Below are 17495 nucleotides of genomic sequence, written 5' to 3' on the forward strand. Positions count from 1 at the left end.
AGTTCTGTTTGTATCATTTTCCCTGACCACAGATCTACATCGCACAGTTTCAGCTCCTTACTGAAGCCATCATATTGAAAGTATGAATTTGATTTATTCCCTTGAAGTAAATGTCAACAATGAAGTCAAGTAAAGTGCATTAAGACTGAATCAGGATCAACACTTCATCCTAAAGAATTAACAATGGCAACTTTAGAATGCCTGAACTCTCTTTTCATATTGATATCTAGGGAAAAGCATCTGTTATACTCAAGAGTTCTTCAGCTTTTTGCAGACTATTGATAAAGTCAGTTTTGCTGTTCTTCAGAGGAAACCATGATTTCACCTTATGGTTTCAAGTACTTCACCTAAACACACAAGGATAAGGCAACTGTCACACAGGCCAAGTTTTGGTTTTTTGGGGGTTGAATTGAAAGAAGTGCAGCACTTACTGTCAGACAAATTCTATGCATGTTTCCTGTAGCAAAGTGAAGATTTAGAGTATCAACAAAAAAGCTAAGGATTGACTGCCAGTGCTAATGCTAATAAAAAATAATTCTGCAAGCTTCTGAAGTTTCACTGGAATTTTAATGATTAACTTGGATCAGAACTTGATTAAAATCAATCTTCATTCTTTTTATAGCAAATGACCTGGAACATATAATTTCAAACTGTCTAGCTTTGAAGATGCCTAGTAGATGGAAAATGTTAAGGATACTGTTTTCAAATAATTTTGTTTCTCTTCCATGTAGTAATGCTTCAACCACATGGTACATAGGGCTCCAAACTTGACGCTGAAGGGATATTTGCACTCTGGTAACATTTAATAGATTCCTGGTTCAAGTTGTAATTACATATTTAAGCTTTGGGGAAAAACTGGATAAGGAATTCCTGCCCTTTCTGCTATTTATACCTCTTTTCACACTTCAGTTCATGGCCCTTCAGATGTACCTACAAATCTTTGCTGCATCCAAGATAATTTCAGTGATCCTTAGTATTGACATTCCAACAAAATGTTATGAAGTGGACTGTGGTAGGAAGGTGGGAATGAATTGCTGAGTGAATGGTCACAAACCTTCCAGATGAATTTGACCATGTTGCACATAGCCACACCTTCAGGAGAACACATTAAACCTGCTTCTACTTAAACAAATACATCAATTTCTAAACATGCAAAAGAAGCAAGCTCTAGTTACCTAAATTCTTCATGTATTTGTCCAGTAGATTCTGGAGTTCTTGTTCTTTGTCATTATTGAACTGTGTCTCCATGGCAAGCAGGATGTACTCATCAAGTAACATGCGAATCAAATGAAAAGAACCTTTTGGAGGAGAAAGAGAGAGAGTAGCTGAGTTATCTTTGTGACCATCTCTCACCACTCCACAAGAAGCCAGTGAAACAAACAAATAATTGTGGACTTTAAATGACCTGGCAAGACCAACAAGGAATAGTGCCTAACTTCTAGCTCTAATCTCTCTTTGCACTGGCCCACCTAGCTCAATTGTTTACTGTCCTGTAGGCTATTTGACCACTAATTACATCAAAGAAAAATACTGATGAAAGTGAGACATGCTTTATACTTGAAGAGAGCACACAGTGGAACTAGATAAGGCTGAAGTCTGCTAGAATGCCTCTGCTCTATTTCTGTTTGCCTTGTGCTAAATAACCAGACAATAACTGGTAAAGTCTTTGACCTTATTTCAAGGATATATCACATTAAAAAAATGTATGTGTCCATACAAATACCCATTCAAATACCCTCTGAATTTTAGATAACAATGTACCTATGGCTAAAAATATGACATTACGTACTAGAGTTTGTTTCACTTGCTCTGTCATCTTCTCTCTTATATAAGTTTCTTTCTGAGTGTTCCCAAAAATGTAAACATTCCTAAAGATGCACGTGACCCTTGATTTTTAAAAGCCACAAGCACTATTAAATCCATCATCTACTGATTCCAAAATTAAGTGTGTGATGACTGCCAAATTCCTTTTGCTTTTATTAAAACACACCATGCACCAGAACTTATATACAACAGTATTTTTTAACCAAACTGATACACAGGCAAAACCAAAAATTTAAATCTTTTGTCTCTTACACTGAGATATGCAGTCATTGCCATATTAAAACAAACAAAGCTTCTAGCACTTAAATGTCAAAGCAGTATCAAAACAGCAATTCAAAAGAAAAATACCATTTAGAAACAACCCTATGACATAGGTCACCAGCAAAATATTGCTAGTATTTACTGTAAAATGTTAGTTTGAAAAATACATCACACAGTATTTGTGGCTTTGATCAAAGAATTTTTAGATTGGCATGGGTTCCTCAGCACAGGAAATAGTGGAAAGCTAGTAAGTGCTTAACATATATGTACAAAATATGAGTGTTTCTATAAAGCTCAGGTTACCAAAACTTGATGCGTTGTTTAGAGTTAGGTTATGCATCACTCGAGCACCGAAGAAGCTCCATTTCAGAAGGAAGTCCTGAGCCCTCTTCTTTAAGGACCTCCCATTTTGCTTGCTTGCCTAAAAAAGAACAGTAAAATACTGTTAGGTATGCTCACTTGCTTTCTGCCAACAGGAGAGGAGAACTGAATATCCTTGAGAGTTCAAGGAGTGCTTAACTCAGGCTGATGTGGCAGTGACTCAAGTTGCCTGATTCAAACTATCTCCTTGCTCTGTGACCTAATTTGGTAAAAGAGCAGCCTTCACTCTTTCGAGTGCAGTCATAAAATCTTGTCTGTCAATGTCAGATGAAGCAAACTGCTTATGCTTGGGCCCTGATGGTACAGAAATCACTCCATATTCTAGTATTAAAGGTGCCAAGTTGTTCTGTAACTATACAGGGAAGGGAGGGAGGGAGGGAGGCAGGAAGGAAGGAAGGAAGGTCCCACCCTCAGGCACTGTTATTCCATAAAAACAAGGAATAGAAATTAGTCTTTATACTTTAATTTAATCTCTGTAATACTGGTCAGAACTTCTCTTACAGAATGATCTGTTACCATCATGATGATCAAAGTGATGCTTTTAATACTGCTCATTTCATACAGTCACTTTGCTCTCGCAGTGATTTGTTCCGTGTGGTAACATATGCCCTGTTACTTTCTCCAACAGCAGGCAGAAAGAAGCTGTTGTGTGAGTTTGACAGTAGCCACACTTTAGCATGAACAGAAGGCAAACAGCAGTGGAAGGATTACATGTTCTGTAAATGATTAGCTTCTGCTCAAGTTGACCTAGCTTCATATCAAAACTTGTTGGTACTTCTTCCGTAAGTACAGGAAAACAATGCAAGGAACCATACCCATTAGCTTTAATAATATGGTATCACATAGTAGATGCTGAACGAAAATTGCTTCACCTTTTCTGCCTGACTTGCTTATGAGGAATTGTCTTCTGAGATTGTGGAATGAAATTTAGATCATAATCATTCCAGTCTAAAATAAATTGAGATTACTCAGCTTCAATGGAATTTTTTTGCCTAGGGAGATTTCTGTGTATATGAGGACTTGCTTTGGCTCTACTGCCCTGAGTAATCCAAAGCTCCTCACTGTGCTGCTCACATGTCAGCAATTGTTAGGAAACTCATAGTACTTTAAAAGGAAAGAAATTATCACTGCCTCCATTGAAATTTGGAAAACAGGCAAAGAAAGGAAAAAGGGTATATCTATGGTTTTCCTGTAAGTGGCAGTCTCTCTTCTGCCAGCCAGTTGATGCTAACTCTATTGTCTCAACCTTTTGCACCCATTCATATCAAGATCCTACCTAAAATGATGACTAAGATACTGCATTTTCAGATAAAAAAAGTCTGATGAGAAGGCCAGTGTTCAGCTATTAGCCAACAATATGTAACACCCCATTTTACTAGTTTACAGTTATTAGAGTCACAGATTGGTTAAATATCTTTTACTTAGCTATAAGAAAAAATAATTTCTTTTGTTCTGAACTGTAGCTTATTAAACCCTACATAACTACATGCATATAAAATACTTGTGATGAAAATGCGTCTTGGTAATTTGAGATGGGAAGGGGAATCCCATGAAAACCATCAATTACTGAGTGAAGCACCTTAGAAAGCTACAAAACTGTATCTTCCATCCTGAAATGTAGAAATTCTTCAGGATGCTAGCTACTTCTGAATCCACCTGCTGCAGTAATTTATACCACACACAGTACCACCTAAATGCCATGGAAGAGAGAATTGCTTCTCTAAGAAACAACTTTTGCTCACCTTACTCAGAGCAATCCCCCTGCGATTCTGCAGGCACACATAAAGTCAGAGGGTTTCTGTCATGTACAGTTTGTGAAAGTGCTGACTTTAGTGTTTTAGCTACCATACTTCTTAGTTTGTCACACACGTAAGACCACTCAGCATGATTAATCTGGACTAATATCACTGGAATCTTTGACACCAAATTACAAACTTCCCTGTCACAGTAAAGGAGATAGGAGCAGAGATGAAAATTCCTTGTGAAAAATCAGTGGGACTGCATAAGGAGTTAGGGGAGTAGGATTTGGTCTGGAATCGGGCAGAACATTAGAAAGGTACCTTGATAACCCTTTGCTCAACCACAGTATCCAACCATTCAATAAATGATTCCACAGTGGCATTCTTCTTTAGGAGGTCCTTCAGTTCTTGGAACACTGTAATAGAGTCATCTACCATGTAAAAAGGAGAACATATCATTGCACTCTATTCTGAACATGAGAAAAAGCCACTCACCAGCCATATGACAATATTGTAGCATGGAAAGGAAAAATCAAAGAATTAGAGCAGCGAAGAAATAAGTAATTCCCCAGCAAAGCAAGCACACACACATCCGTCACACACATGTATTTTAATTACTTAAGAATTACAATGATACAGGTTGTAAGACAATGAAGTTTTGTAAAAAAATAGAAGTAAAAGAAGATTATTGCATTTTCCATTCCTTTGTAGATTCAGTATTGAAAACCTATCTAACAAAACCTTGCTAATAAAGCTTTCTCTGTAATATGGCAGATTTGCAGTGTCTTATGTTTCTTTCATATTTTACAAGTTTGTCACAATATGATATAATGTTAATTTCCTCAATTCCCATATTCAAAAAAGTGCCTGAAGGACCAGTTATTTCTCGTCTTCTTTTCTTTTTTAACCAGTGTGAAAGAAGACAAAGAATAAAATAAAAAATAACTACCAAAAAAAAAAGTGGGAAAGGGGCAACCCAAATGAACATGTGAATAGGATTGTGAATCGTTAAAGAGAACAAACTTTCATAATCAAAGAAATTATATTTACAGGACAACACACTGCTATTCCTTTCAGCTCCTGAATCTCTGATCAACATGACTCCTATGATAAAGTTCTCTTTTTAATAGAGAAAATGACTATATCTATTTTTCAACAATGTATATGATAATTAACTACCTCAAAATTTATACTTCGCTCTGTTTTGTATATGAAAATAGCTGCTGCACTAAATAGGAAATTACATATATTTTTAAAGCTCAGCTTTCAGAAGAAAATATGATTAATTAAAAAAAGTAAACTAGTTCAAATATCCATTACATTAGGCCATAATGAAATGGAATTTTAGACAAACCTTTCAAGAACTGATCTGTGCAATATCCCCATATAGGATTTCAAGTTTCAAAAGAGGTTTGCAACTGACATGTAAATGGATTTTTCAGCAACCATTTAAAGTCATCTTGCTGGGATAACTTTCCAGCACAACCTTCTGTTCTTGCAGGAGATGCTAGGGCAACCAATTGGTTTTCTTAACCTACTCAAGTTTATGGTGAACTAGATTAGAGAAAACAGAGTCTATGAGTGCCCTGTCTCAGTCAGTCCAAGTAGACTGCTGTGGCATGGAATGAAAGAATGTACTTTTAATGGTAAAAATACATCACCATGGACTTACATTCACTGTAAACTTCCCCATCAGAGTCTGTGCTCCCTGAAACTGCAAGAAAGGCCTGAGAACCAATACTATTCAAATCAACTTTTTCAATATCCGACACCATGGAATTCACCACATGCTGATCAAAAAGAGCTGGCCGAGCAATCTGCAAGAGAAAGAAAGGTAAAATGCTGAAACCCTCTTGTGGTTTTGCTCCAGCTGGCAGCTAAGCACCACACAGCTACTCACTCACTCCCTATTCTGCCAAGGGATGGGGGAGAGAATTAAAAAAATAAAAGTAAGAAAATTTGCTGGTTAGGTTGGAAACAGTTTAATATTTTTTAAAAGAAATAATAAAAATAACAGTAATAATTTAAAAGTTTAAAAGAAACACCAAAATGCAACAACTGATCACCACTAACTGACCAATGCACAGCCAGGTCCCTGAGCAGTGGTTCCCTGCCAAACATTCCCCCAGTTTTATTGTTGATCTGTGGTAAGGAATACCCCTATGATCAGCTGGGGCCAGCTGTCCCAGCTATGTCCTCTGCCAACTTACACTATGCACCTCCAACTTACAGCAATGTGGTGTAAGAAGCAGAAAAGACCTTGGCTGTATGTGAACAGTGCTCAGCAGTAACTAAAATAGCCCTGAATTATCAATAGTTTTCAGTACAAAGCCAAAATATAGACCCATACTATGATGAACAAAATTAACTCTATCCCAGCGCCAAAACCAGTACAGGCCCACACCTGGGGATCACCCAAAAAACTGCTCAGAGAAGAATCATATTATGTTTAATTTTATTGTCATGGCTGGGTTTATCACAGATCAAATGAGATAATGTTTCCCTTTCATTACACTCCTGATGCTCTTCTAATGTGCCTTCCTATCAGATTATCTTCACAAGATCACCCATATGCTGTTTTTGTATTTATGAAAGAGAAAACCAAGTCAAGATGAATCTCTGGTGTGCCTCCAGTTATTCATGAGGACTATCATTTCAAAGCCCAAGATGCTACCATAGAAGGAAGTTCCTCGAAATGCATTGTATCCTTTTGAATAATTTACAAAACCACCACACGGAGGTGACTCCTAATTGCAGATACCTGTGTCCTGACAACAAAGCCTTGGAGTCTCCAACTACCTGTCACTCCCACTTCATCTTTCCACTCAAAAGTCATATAGAAAGAGAACAACATGGACAAGGCAGCAAATCTTTGCTAGGCAAGAATTATCCCGTGTTTTCCAAATTGATGCTAAAGAAAATACACATATATTCCACTTGATTGTTTTATTGAAAAAGGTTCCTGTGATGGCATTATAACTATGGTCTTTGCTCTCTTTTCTGGTACAAAAGTTTCAAGTTCTGGTCAGATCTATTTATGGTCACTTTCTAATCTCATGGTTAAAACTACAAGATTTAAGTCTTCTATGGCTGAAGGTCAACCTTGAAAAAATAATGCATTGTATCTCATAGCTGGAAAGGTGCAATGAATACAACTGACACATTTTTGAATGTATAATCTTATTATGTTTACCTGTGCTAGGTGTAGGAATGACGTCTGTCGTTTCAGGGAGGAAACAAATCTTCTTGCAATAGGCAATTTCTTATCTATCAGGCTTTCCGGTAGATTTTCCAAAGAGGAAGCAACCCACTGTTCCCAGTTTTTTGCAAAACTTCTTATATCTGCCAGTAAACTATAAGGGAAACAAAAAGTTATTTAGAGAATCATCAATAAAAATTGTCTGGAATTAGTTTAAATAATTGGGTTTCAATCTATGGCTAACAGACTTCTGAACATATCTGGAAATTCCTCCTCAGGTGTTGCCAAAAGAAACAGGAAATGACCAATCATTGATTTATATATTGACTGCATATTGATACATACCCCCTCTGGGAAAAACTGTGGGCCAGTTGGGACACTAAAATGCTATCTAATATTTTAAGGCTGTTCTACAGCTGCCCTCAGAGCTGAAGCTATTTTGCCATACATACTCTACTGCTCTAAAAATGAACATAAATACAGTGAGAAAATTTCTCTAGAATATAGAATTACTGGTATTTAGCTGGAATATGCCTAAAATCAGAATGTATCATGATTGTTTTCAAATACCTACCTTTCTGGCATTTCTTGCATTGTTGCAGGGATGAGTACATCTGTAAGAACCTTCAAAAAGTTAACAGAAAATGACATCATGCTTCCACTGGCCATTTATTCATTCAATCATGTCTGTCTTGTCTACTTAGATTGCAGAAAATTTACACAGAATAAAGCCATTCAAACTACTGTCCAGATATTTATATGCCTGGATTTTTCCAATCACTATTAGACAGGAACATATGAGATATTTATATACTTATTGTGTATCCTCATAGCAGTAAAATGCGGAAAAAAAGCAAACAAGACATGCTATCCCCCATGTCTTAAAGAAGGGACATCAGTAGAAGTGAGATGCATAAACACTTTGTCTTTTCTAGCATCACCAAGTCTCATAAAGCAGATACTCAAGCATCTCCCAAGTCCTTGAGTGCTGTTGACTCTTCTTTCTACCAAACTGGACGTGGCACTGCAGGCATTCAGAGTTCAGCCATAGAGTTCCCTGTAGCTAAGTGAGGCATGGAACAGTTTTGGCAAAACACAGTGCCATCTGGCATGCCCCCTAGGGAATAGTACTGTGGAGGACAAAGTTGTAAGACGATATTCCATAAATCTCCATAAATCTCCTTTCTCTGTTAATGTAAATAGTTTGATAACAATCCAATGTAATTCCTTCTTCCTTCTGTCAGCTGTGATGTCAAGAATATCTAACATGATTATAGATAAGAAATAGTGAGAGACACAGAAGAGGCACAATAACAAATTTATGAACTTCTGAAAAATTTGGTCTTACTCAATTTATAATTTAATGCTCCTCTAGTATTTCTTCTTCTGTCACATTATATCTATCATAAGTAAAGTTAATATTGAATCTATTGAGACAACACATGTAGAGTAGGGAAAACCTCATAAACTCAAGGTACATTATAACCTCTACAAGTAAATGAGGCTTAATGACCCATCTCCTGGGTAGTAATTATGATTCTTGATGCTAATTACCTCTGCTTTACTCTGCTAACTAAAACACTTCTTACTTTACAGCTTTTTATGCTTCTAAGAAATACATATTTTCATCTTTTCAGAATTTTCCCCCCATATTTTTTTACAGTAAAGAAAGACAGATTACAATAAGGCATCAGAGCTAAAAAGCTTCAAGTCTTTTGCTTTGACTGGTTGGTGTTTACCATTAAACCAATAGTTATTTCTTCTCATCGATATATGATGTGAAATCTGTTAGAGAGACACTTATATGAGAATCCTTTCCTATTTCTATGGCATGTCCTATCAGAGCAACTTAAAGTCTTTTGCATCTACTAAATAATCATCAGATCTGACTTTGCAAATTAAAAACTCAGGAAACTTTGGTGGCATTATTTTGTTTTTTTCCTAGTGGTCTATTACTTATTCCTGACCTTGCAACACTCCTAAGGGTCACTTGGTTTCAACTTTTTATGTAGTCATGCCATGAATTAGATCAAAGGTACAAAAGCTCCCAAAACAAGTATTCCTTAAATTTTTTCTTAAACCCAGAGCAGTTTAGAGTGTAGCAGTTTTGCTGGTACATGTAGCAGCAAGGGAACAGAAAAGAAAGGCAGCTGGCTGATACCTATCTCTTCGAGCCAGGTCTCATAAGCTCTCAGAGAAAAGTATCATACTCAAGATAGCTCAGCTACCTCAGATGGCATAAAATTAGTAGGGTGATTTCTGTGACAGTGTTGGAAACAGAAAAGTTCTAATAAAAGGCAAAATAACAAAGCTCTTTACAGAGAAAGCTCTAGCTAGGGTAAGAGGTTCTTGCTCTTGCGAAAACAATTCAGAAAAGTGATTACGTCTTTTGTTCTCTTCTTTTTCTAGTGAATTGCTTAGGTGACACTTTTTGACTTCTGTCTAATTGGCTATCCTTAAGTTTGAGGTGAAGTCCCCAAGGTCTTATGAGGTGTCTTTTAACCAAATTGAGGAGAAAAACTTCTGGGCTTTTTTCCTTTTTAAGGAGACAAAGGATAATTTGTTCACTCCGCCAACAGGGGGCACATTTCTTCATCTGGCAGGAGGGCCAATAATGTCTTAACCCCGTACTGTTCCAGCTTGGTAGCATGAAACCATGGCTTGACATAACTTGTGAGCAGCAGACTGGCATGTGGAATCACCTTACAGATGTGCCAGACTCTCTTTTCTGGTAAAAATTACAATAACCTTTCAGTGAAAACAAAGCTTCAGTTTTCATCCAGGATTACCTTAGTGAACCTTGTCAGTGAGCACACGAGTCTTTCTTTTAGTTACATTCAAGCAAGCACATCAGGGTTTCACTGTTGCTGTGCTGCCCGTGGTCACACACCAGGTGTTCAGCTGAGCTGAGACTGCAGTTCAGCTCTTATAGCTGCCCATTTTATGTCTTGATTTCAATGGTTTCTTGCTGATTTACAGCAGAAAATAGTCATGTCATCCTGTCATTCTGTCTTTTTATAGATGCAGAAGCTGTACTGTGGTTGAGATTATTCATGTAGCTATATGCCTAACTTACCTTGTACAGTATTGAGTCACAGACACAGAAAATGTCAATGATGATGGGATTTTCAAGCAGAGGAAGAAGATGGTCAGGCATTCCTTGCCAAAAATGTAATAGGAAATGCTGGATCTAAAGGAATAAAAATCGGATTCATAAACATGCTTTCTTGTCTTCCCATGCATATGTACCAAGTGTGTGTTCAAACAACCTTACCTCTTCAAAGTTCCCATTGATTGCATTGTCAAGGACACACTGACAGTGTGTTTTGTACATCATGATAAGAGTATCTACCTGTTTTGGAAGAAAGATATATTAAACACTGTTTCTTAAATCTTCCCTTTACTGCTACAGTGATCTAAGTTTCTGCTTTGTGTAGCTAGTATTTAAACACATAATATAAACTGTATTGCAATGCATATTTACAAATAGACAGCCTGTATATCCAGAAGTGATGAGGACGTCACTCATCTCTAGTTTTATCAAGAGCTTTATGTCATTATTATTATTCAAGCATTATTTAAGTCATTATTTAAGTCAAGCACTCATGCTGTGGTCAGACATGTAGCATCTGAACGTGTATGCACTGTGAAAATGTGGATAATAAAGTAAGGCAATAGCTAGATTAGTCAGTCAGATGGTAAAGTAAATTCACCTTTCTGAAGCTAAGATTAATCCCAAAGAGCAGTGCAAGTTAATCATTAGGCTACTATAGGCGTCTATGAGTGTTCTGAAACATCATCTAGTTGGACAAATGAGAAAATAGCTGCCAGTCATTTGGTCAAAGTTTAATCACTGCCTCACATGAACTCAACTTTTAAAAGCAGAGCTCCCTTTCATCTCATCAGGCTACTTTATCTGAATGGAGTTTTTCTTTATTTAAAAAAAAAAAGTAATAATTTTTTTAAATTGTAGCAAATCATAAGACAAGAAATATGCAAACTCATTTAAGGAAGGAAAAGGGCTAGCAAAACCATTCTTATGGTAGTGAATCACAGAAGTTTTGTTACAGTTTATGAACTTCTCCAGCAAACCACTATCAGTTTGAATGAACCTGGTGCCATCTTATTGGAATAGGTTCAGGATGCAGATTTCTTTGAAAACAGACTTCTCTGACTTTTGCAGCTGCTTCTTTAACTACATATCTTTGAAAAGCAATAGCAAAGTGTGAGACTCAAGAACATTTTAAAGAACTGTTTTTAAAAGGAGTTGATGGAAGTATGAAGGCTGGGTAAGTTCTCTCCAGAAATATTAAATGCAGGAATTACCCATCTATTTTAGTGCAGACTGTTATATTTATGGACTCTGAGTTGCAAGCAACTCCTTAAGAGTTTAATGCAGGAGTCAAACTTCATTTATGGGCTATCTTCAATGGAGTACCTAAATATCTTAGTTTCAATAATTTTTGGTTAGATAAGCTGAAGGAGGGAAAAGGCAGTATGAAAAGAAATCAGGAAGTAATAAAACAAGAAATAAGAAAAGAGCAGCAGGCAAAGAGAATGCAGGATTCACAGAAATTCTTCTTTTCCACAGTCTCCTCATAACTTGCTAAGTCTGTCCCCAGACAGGCATGCACAATGCTGCTGAGCCAAAAATGAAGAGAATTGCCAGTTTTTCTCCATTGTTGGAGCAGTAAAAATCAGTTTGTTTATACTGCTGTGTTGGGTCTTCAAGGAACCTCAAACATTTGTCAGATTTAAATTTCATGAGAATGCTGTCTATATGAGAGATGTCACGTCACTGATGGAGACTCTAGCAGCAGGTGGTGCACACTGCTAAGTATACCAGTTCTTGGGTTTTCATTATGAATGGTAAGATTTCCAGCTAAGATGGCTCTTTTTGTTTAGTTTCTCCCTACAGGAATGCTAGGCTTCACTACTTTCTCAGAACAAGCTTAGGAGGAGGGGCTCGCAAAACAAAGGTTTTAAAGCAATGTGTCTCAAATCACTCACCATTATCACCTGCACTTAAGATGAAATTGAAAAGTTCAGAATGTCTATCAAAGGATTTCTAGCACAACATAGCAGCTTGTAAGGGGACAAGAAACAACACAGATGTAACACACAGTAAACGTGTCAAAGACATAAAACATGAGAGACACCTCTAACTGAAGAATTATCCTTAGGGTAAGTAATACCAAATATTGATTTGAGGAATGATTTAGGTAATTTAAAAAAAAAAACCCCAAACGTTCACATTTTCGCTTTTCAAATAATTAATGAAAGATAGTAAAATTAATCTAATTATTTGTTGTGAATTATTTTTTCTGTTCTAATCAGAACAAAATTTACCTTAAATCCAAAGGCATTTGTAAAGAATACAACTCTCAGTTATTTGTTTGTTTTGCTCTTCCCGTCTTACATACCATCAGTTTGTAAAATACTGGGTCAGTTAATAGGTAAATAATTCAACCACCTTTCCATTGGAAAGCCGGTTAATCGGTGTTAGTAAAGGTTTGCCCCCTCTATAAATCAGTCACCTCTGTTTGATTATGGACATTTCTGGCTCTTTCATGTCAATACCTCAAAGGCTAAGATATGAAGAAACATTCTGTGGCAAATTTTTGATCTCTAAGACAGCAGAGAAGGAGCTCACTCTTTACCTTGTCTTTAGAAATGCACCCTTGAAGCAGAAGGTGTTGAGCACTTGGAAACTCTGGGAGGAGTGTTCCAGTTTTGGAACTCAGCGAATATTTACGAGTAAAACCACCCTGAAATGGAAGGGAAAAAACAGGAACATTGAAATAGCTAATATTGTTACATCTGAAAACAAAACTTCATGCTAAACTTGTGTATTATTTAATGAGTCTCCCAAGGTTCCACAATACTTGCATCCAGATAATCCTTCCAAAATATTGATGCTTATCCAGATCTGGACCCCAGCTGAGGAAGGTTATTAAATATGTGTCTATATCTAAACTCCACCAAACACTCTGAAGGTCTCAAATGCTATGATTAAGGTGAAACCCCCATCCTCATGAGAAGAAATACAATTTGTGTTATGGTTCTGCCCTTATTGGCTGAACTGTAGTTATTCTCATAGGACTGCATTCAAATCTAAAGACCATTTGGCTTAAACCCTTTGTTCTATTTTAGCCTAACCAGTCCTTATGTGAAGTCAGCTTGCAGAGCCACGAGCTGGCCTTCTGCATATTTCTGTGGAAAATCTTATTACTTCTGTGCAGATTCCCTCTGTATTAATGGATGAAATTTATGACCTTGCACAAGGCATTTGAATGGAACTTGAAGTGACCTTTTCCTACCCCTTTACCTATAGGTAGATTTCACTGAAGTGGGAATTGTAGGTATATAGTGCAACATTAGAGTGTAAAAGTGTGCAAATGAGACTATTTTTCTGCAAATGTTGACTCATAAATTGGAAGCCAGTTTCAAGTGAAATTCTCTCAAATACTAAATTCAGAAAACCATAGCTGTAACTGACTTCTTCAACATAAATATAGCCCTATTTTATAGGGTGATATATCTGACAAAACATGCAGCAAAAATTAAAAAAGCATACATCATGTAAACTAATTTTGCCTGTGCTATATACTATTCAAATACATATAAAGCTCTAAGTAGAAGAAATTGTAGAAATTTAGAAACATTAGTACTTCTTCATGTCAATACGTTTGTAGTGTTATAATTGCCTATCAGGCAATAAGGAGGGTATTTTTTTTAACAGGAGTAATTCTAATGATTTTATTATGCAATTACCCATGAAATATATTAAAAGCTCTGATTAAAAGGGATTTGTTCATTTAAAAAAGGCAGTGATGGTGGTGGGAGGTTTAAGAGAAGCTAATCTGCAATGTTTTTTACCTTGCTAATGGACTTATATGACTGTGCCTCAGTTCTAGGCTTAATATTTTAACCTGCTGCCACTTGCCCTTTCAATTTAATGCCATCTGTTTCTAATGGCCATTTAACATTAAGATAATGACAGTAATATTATCTGCCTAATTAACCATGCAGACTCTAATGGTGCACTAACTGGTTTAGATAAAAGAATTTGCTGATATCTCCCCCTACAGAGAGAATACTAGAAAATGTGATAAAACATAGAAGAAGTAAACAGTGTCCCTGGCACTCAATAAGTGTTCATTCAAATGCCATTTACTCAGTATATTTAGACAATCAGTGCTTTAACATCTTTTCAATGTCTTTATGTTCCTACTGAGAATTACACCTTATGCAATTGTTGTAAATCTTTTTGGAATACCTAATTGCATGTACCTTCAAGCAAATGAAAAAGGATGTATCTATCACCTGTTCACACTAATGAAAATATAATGCCAAAATTTCAGTACGCCGAGATTATTATAATTCAGTTTTGACCATGAAAGACTTTTTTTCTCTTAAGATCTGCTGGAATAATTCCAGACAATACTGAGCTAGACAATCAAGAACTCACAGTGATGTGCCCTTTCTCATTTATTTCCACCGAGTTATCTGTGAATTTTTTTTTTTTTTTTTTTTTTTTTTTGGGAGAACAAAGGAACTTTGGGTCAGAAACGTGATAGATTTGTGTGATTGTCAGTTCCAAGGCAGACTGGGAATGCCACATCAGAGATGGAAGAAAATATGCATCAATTTATGCCAAAGGAACCAGATATATCCCATCCCAAAATTCTGAATGAATGAATGCTTCAGTAGTGCTCATGAATATGTTGGGGATATCCCATGGCACAGCACTATCTTTTTTTGATAAGATAGCCAATTATCTGAACAGGGAAAATGTAACAAATCTAATCTATCTGAACCTCACTAAAATACCTGACATGGTGTCACCATGGGAAATGATCAGTTATGCTGGTGAGAGTGGGGCTTAGTAAAAGAATGTAAAAATATTTAAGAAACTGACTCTAGCTGAAATGCTAACAAGTGGTGTTGACAAGGAAACTACTGAGTTGAAAAGGGGTTGAAGTGAAAATTCCCAAAGATCAGACTTGGGGCTGATCTGACTGAACATTTCATAGATTAAATTGGTTGACATGAATTAAATCATCAACTAAGGAAGACCAAGAGGTCATCTAGAAAGACATGGATGGCTTTGAGATAATGGTAATAAGGGGGATGAAAATCAATAGAGCAAAACTACACTCTCAGGGACAAATAAAAATGTCTGCTATCAGCTAGGAGTGGCTTATCTGGAAATTAAAAAGGTGAAAGGCTTGGTCTGTATCAGTTGATCACAGAAGGTATATTTAGTCTAGTAAATTAAATGGTGTCAGGAAACATTTCCAGGCAACACTGGAAGAGTACCACTCAGAACGGCCTCTGGCATTCTTTTGGCCCATGTCAATTAGCAGTATCCCAAACACCTCCAGTCATATTTCAACACATACTGCACATTAGAAACATTTCTTTGTGTCAATGTGGTAGAGATGTCCCTATGTCCTTTTGCAGGTTCAGGAGTTTAATAATGTGGATGTGGGATATTCCATGCCAGTACCAAAATAAAAATACTGTGAGCAACCCTTAACCTTTAATGCACAATAATCCATAATTTTCTACTATAAATATGACCAGAATGACAGTGATTATACCATAGTATAGAGCAGTAAAAATGTAGACTACCTGTGGGAGGCTGGAGAACAAAAACCAACAAACCAGATCCCATTCCAGGGTTCATGAGAAGGGATATTTCCAATAGCAATTGGAAACAAACCATTTACAAGACTTTATGATTTATTTTACTCTAAAGACATTCAAATCTGAACAAGTATGGTGGAAGGCTATAAGGCTGATAAGAAGTTACTCAAAGCTGCTATTTGTCCCATCCAGCAGACAAAAGCAGCAAAAAGACATAAGAACAAAATGTCATGAAGAGCAAAAAAATAGAGAAAGACAATACTGACTAGGAAGAACAAATATCAGTTTATTAAAAAAAAAATTCTTGTCAGCTTCTGGTTAGACATATGAGATTCTGAAAAAGCCCTCCTGCAAAAGTAACATGTAAAAAAAATAAAGCTAGAGCCTGATCCTTTGCTTAAATACAGTTATGGGTAAATGGATTGCAATGGGAACCCTAAAAGGTGTTTTTCAATCTTATTTTTCTTTGACTATTTAGAGGAACAAATACTTTTTTTTAAAAAGGTTATGCGGTCTAAAATTTAATGAAAAAGAATGCTGCAATTTTCAAAGAAAAAAATGTGAAGGAAATCATAGGTCACATAATACTTGTATTATAACAGAAGTAAAAGGAAACAGCACTTACCTCATTCTTTAGCTTGCTTCCAGAGAACCTTTGAAAGTAAACAAATTTGATTATTTTTTCCTAGGCAGAACATTTGTAGAGATTATATGATGTATGATCTATTAGCAAAATTATCACATTTTTCCAAAAGCAATTATAGGTTTTTATGTTTTTTTTTTTTTTTTCTTAACTTCTTCCACTGATTTTCAAATGCCTGGGGATAACAGGAAACCGACTGATGTCTTATAAAACATAAAAATTAAGACCATTGACTAAACACTGAAGTATAAAATCCAGTTTCACATTTTTGTTTGGATCTTTGCCACTACACAAACAGCAAAAAGGCAGCATAGGTGCAAGTCCATAATGTCTTTATAAGGAAATACATGCAGTTTTTAATAGAGCTAAGTAAATTCAGAGTAGAAAAAGTATATATATATATATATATATATATATATATATATACATTTCTTAGAAAAATTAAGAAATCATAGTAATTTCCCATTCTTTTTCACTACAGTACTATTTTGATCTAATGACATACATTTCTGAGATTAAAGATTCCTTAACTGGCAAAAATATGTTGCTGTATAGTGAATGTCCTATTAAGAGTCTAGTTGAGAGATTCCCAATGAAGTCACTGGACTATCAGACAACCCTTCTGCGCAGAAAACAGAAAGAACATTTTAAATTATAACTACTAAAGTACAGAATGTGCAATAATAGGTATTCTAATGGATCAGTATAATGATAAATGTTGTTTGATTATTGTTATTTCCTGTACCACTAGCTGCCAACTGATAAGATACTGTGGGCAATATGAGTTCTCATAATA

The 17495-nt window shown here is 36.1% G+C and overlaps 1 protein-coding gene across 1 annotated transcript in view; it reads right to left on the bottom strand.

The window, feature by feature from the left end:
- Positions 1-17495, bottom strand: part of RFX6 (regulatory factor X6) — a 32888-nt gene that overhangs the window by 3381 nt on the left and 12012 nt on the right. The window contains exons 6-15 of the mRNA XM_053973924.1: positions 16682-16709; positions 13065-13172; positions 10679-10756; positions 10481-10594; positions 7979-8028; positions 7399-7558; positions 5878-6022; positions 4527-4636; positions 2389-2506; positions 1176-1298 (exon numbers count right to left, since the gene is read on the bottom strand). Of these exons, the coding sequence (XP_053829899.1) occupies positions 1176-1298; positions 2389-2506; positions 4527-4636; positions 5878-6022; positions 7399-7558; positions 7979-8028; positions 10481-10594; positions 10679-10756; positions 13065-13172; positions 16682-16709 (1034 nt within the window). The remainder of the gene's footprint in view (positions 1-1175; positions 1299-2388; positions 2507-4526; positions 4637-5877; positions 6023-7398; positions 7559-7978; positions 8029-10480; positions 10595-10678; positions 10757-13064; positions 13173-16681; positions 16710-17495) is intronic.

This window comes from Vidua macroura, chromosome 3 (genome assembly GCF_024509145.1).
Source record: "Vidua macroura isolate BioBank_ID:100142 chromosome 3, ASM2450914v1, whole genome shotgun sequence".
Classification (NCBI taxonomy): domain Eukaryota; kingdom Metazoa; phylum Chordata; class Aves; order Passeriformes; family Viduidae; genus Vidua; species Vidua macroura.